The 4,116-nt window shown below is 45.1% G+C and overlaps 1 protein-coding gene across 1 annotated transcript; it reads right to left on the reverse strand.

Annotated features, from left to right (window-relative positions):
* Positions 1–2,340: 2,340 nt before the first annotated feature.
* On the reverse strand, positions 2,341–3,897 carry slc18a3a (solute carrier family 18 member 3a; the record flags this gene model as incomplete). The annotated part of the gene is made up of 1 exon (XM_083695512.1): positions 2,341–3,897. The coding sequence occupies one exon, from the start codon at positions 3,895–3,897 to the stop codon at positions 2,341–2,343; it is 1,557 nt and encodes a 518-aa protein (XP_083551638.1).
* Between the last annotated feature and the right edge of the window lie 219 nt (positions 3,898–4,116).

Genomic DNA, 4,116 nt, shown 5'->3' on the forward strand with positions numbered 1-4,116 from the left:
GCTGGAAGTTTGAAAGCGCAGTCGAGCAGGCAATTCCTCGGAGACGGCGCTCCACTCTGTACATGTATAAATGAAATAGCCATGACATTGTATAAATGAAGTAGCCATGGCTTTAATGTCTAACTTTGCTCTCTTGTAATAGACTCCTTCTGCAAACTCGTGGTACAGAAAACTGATTAGGTTAATTAGCTCGTATTATTGCTGTAATATCGCATGCTATTGCTATGATGTTTTGTTTTAGCAGTATGTATGAGCTCTTTGTGGCTCTCATGAAACAATTAACTCTGTGGTACTTCGATTAATCAACTAGAATTTGGAGGCTGCGTAAAACAATCATTATAACCATTGACTATGTATAGACTCTATTCAAAGTTTTATAATCTACTGTCTATTTTTCTTATAAACTTAATAGCTTTTAATATAAATTGTGGTGTTCAACTTCAAACGATCGTAAATCATGCATAGTAATAGTCGGACCTCTTTTTTTCACTTACCAAGAAGAAAAACGAGGAAACAGTTCAGGTATTATCACCACAGTGTGTCTGCTATCCTGCCTCTGGTGAAAAGATACCGTCGATATTTCTACCATGATCTCCCAAAAAATCACACCTATATCATCCAGTCTCAGTTTCAGCGTCCCTGTTTCCCAGCATGGTAAGTCCACAGTCCCTCCCTTAGCTCAGGAGAGATGCTGCCGAAGGTACCAGCCCTGATGCCACCAAGGCTCCTCCCATCGCGAGTCATTCGCGGATAAGTTTATTTGGCAGTTTGCGTCTTCAACCCACCTCATATTCAGACACGGGCTACTAGTGATCGAGCGCAGAACAAGCACAGTGGGCAGGTAGCTCACACCGAAGGGGTGTCCTTCTGTCTGTGATCCCGTTACCTCACTGAAATGTTGCCCCAGAGCTGCGCTATGAGTCTTCGTTGAAATTGAATTATGCATTGGCAGCTGGATTACTGCTGGATTAAGTTGTTTATTATTTTATTATGATAGTGAGATGATTGTAGACAGAGGCTAGACATTAAAACGTTTTGCCGAGAAAACGGGATTCTGAGCTTTGAACTATTAATGTTACTTTTGAAGGAGGATTTATCTTTTAGAGATTTTTTGTATCTGGTAGTTAGGCTTCCAAACATTTTTTCCCTCGTTCAAAAACAGTATTTCGCACTGTGAGATGAATATGTGATAATGGGATAGATCTTTATTTAGCTTATACACAAAAAGCCTAACACAGGGCCTCTCGGTTTTAGAATGATGAAACTGTTGCATGCCACGAATAGACTGATATCGAGCTTTAAATGGGTCTATTGATATTCGATTATTGAGTTAATTTGCATAATTCTCAGATGTAAAAAGAAAACGAATTCACCTGTTTATTGGTAAATAATTCGATTCTGTCCGCAGGTTTGTTCGAGTATGCCTTGAGTCGTACGGTTTCACTTTAGGCTACCTATTCTGCTTTGATGTGAATATTGTTCTACAATTTAGGCGTCTTTGACGTGAAGAAACCCTCTTGCAAACCTCTCAAAATGCATGTTCGGTAAATTATTTATCAGAATTGTGAAAACAGCGAGGGAACACACTGTTGAATTAAAGTCAGTTATAAAATAGGCTCCTTACGTTCGACCCTTGATTGCTTAGACAAGAACAACATACGAGGCAATGCTGTACTCTTGGTTTTATTTATGTACATTAATATACACGTATATACAGTTGAAATTTCATATCATACATTTAGGCTATGCATTCCAGAAGTACATCATCCAAAACAATGGAATACAGAATACAGACAATAAGACGCAGGTTTAAACTCAATACCATCTATTCCCATCCCCCTAAAAGTGTCTTGTGACATATTGCATATTGATTTTAGCAGCACAACTCTGGCAAAATAGATATATTATATGGATAATAGAGTATATTATATGGAATGACGCATACATTTAATTCGTTCTTTTAATGATAAAATATGTACCATTTACATAGAATCCCTGAATATGATGTATGGAATCCATTTTCGATACAATGACACACACTGGTTATGCACAGACTTTCAGCTTTGACAAATCTTTTACGACATCCTTGCGCTTAGATGAATACACGTTTCCATGGCGAGCACAGAGCGCAGTCTACTGTGAAGGCTACTTGAAATGACATTGTCCGAAGGAATTCGTCTTCAGAGGCAGGAAATTGATCTGGAGTTATTTTGTTACACAATCCTTATGAGATTATGTAAATGGGTGAATCGTTGGGAGTATGACATTGAGAGTAGCTACATCGCTGTATGGGCACTTGTTACTTTTCAGAACACAGTTTTTTTAACCGTTTCTAAAGTTTTACGCATACTCGGCTCCAGAGGACTCCTCCTCGGAGTACGAGCGGTGGGCGAAGGTGTCGATACCGTTTTCGTCAACCGCGGTGCTTAACCCTTTTCTCTTCCTCTGACGGTCTTCCATCTTTATAGTATCGTAGAGGCCCGTGGGGCCATCCTCCAGTAGATTGTCTCTCTCAGAGTAAGACGGTTTCATCTGGCACACGTTCTTCAGTAAGAGGAGCGCTGGTGCGTAAAGCACATTGGCGAGGCCCATGCCCAGGTTGAGCTGAACGAAGCCCAGGTTGTGGACTATCTGTCCGGCCACTATGGGACCCAGGGCGTAGGCTACGCAGTAGGAGATATCAGCGATGGCGTACACACTGCCGTACACAGACACATGACGCACGTCCACTACGAAAGCAAGCGTAGGTAGCAGTGCCGTGTCCACCAAGGCGATGCCAAAGCAGATGCCACACAGCGGGATCATCAGCTGCCCAAAGTTCTTACAAGCCGGCACGGTGCAAGAACTGGCGCCGATGATCACCATACCGATAGCCCCGTAGAACCACTGCAGGTGCGGGTACTTGGCCGCCAGTTTGACGGTAATAAACACGCCCAGGACGTGCGGGAAAAAGGCCGGCAGCCAGGTGAGGCCTATCTGCCACTGGGTGGCGTTCATGGTCTCCTCCATCCACTTGGCGATTGTGGGCTCCAGGAAGGCCAGGGGGATGTTACAGCAGGTCAGGGCACCCGCCACCACTGCTATGTACGGGTCGATCATGAGTTTGTATATCGGGGTGCCTACGGGCATGTTCTCTCTACTGCGATTGGAGAAGGGCTTTAGCACGGTCAGACACAGCACACAGTCCACCAGACAGATGCAGGCCAACACGATGAAGGGCACCCGCTTCCCCACGAACTCGTACAGGATGCCTCCGAAGGGGGGCGCCACCAGGCTCCCGAAAGAGATGAATGCCAAGGCGATGCCCAGGGCTTTGCTCCTCTCCCCTTCCTCTGTGTATTTGTCCGCGATCATGGCGATGCCCGAGGTGTCCGCGAACGCCGAGCCCAAGCCCTGTAGGCTGCGCGCCGCGAACAGTGTCGCGTAGTTTTCGGCAAAGGCGAATATGCAAGTGGACAAAAACATGATGGTCAGTCCGATGAGCAGCGGGATGTCGTAGCCGACCCGGTCTATGAACGTACCGGTCAGTGGGTTAACTAAGAGCTGCAGTATAGCTTTGGACGCAAAAAGCACACCTATTTGGAGATCGAAGTTGTTTGTGGTGACTTTACTGAAGGTACTGTTTGAGGAATTTGTGTGTATTACGGCTGCATGGGCGTGATTTGCCTCACTCTGTAATTCTGCCAGGTAATCTGGTATAATTGGGACAATGACCATGTAAAGCATGTTGTCTAATAGAAGTGCTACACAGACAATCACTAAAATAATCCGTCTCTGACGGTCAGGGTCTTGGATCGCAGTACCTAACTGTTTAGTTCTTTCACCCATCTCGGACAGTTTCAGAACGGCAGTTTGTGCCAAACCGGTGGCTCCCTCCGTGGTCCCCTCCGTATCCATGATTCTCTCCTCTTTCACAAAGGCTACTCTCTTCAAAACTGAAAAAAAGAAACACTCTTCCTCGGGAATGCTAACGCCTCTCAGATCACACACTCTGGGTACATGTGTTTCGTATTTTTCCCCCCGGTTCTCTCATTCAGTCCGTAGAGCCCTAATGAGCTGGCTAACTTTCCCTGCTTTACCTTTCCTCGGCGCAGTCCGTCATTGCGCTCGCATTTC

The sequence above is a fragment of the Argentina silus genome, assembly GCF_951799395.1.
Source record: "Argentina silus genome assembly, chromosome: X".
In the NCBI taxonomy this organism is placed as follows: Eukaryota; Metazoa; Chordata; class Actinopteri; order Argentiniformes; family Argentinidae; genus Argentina; species Argentina silus.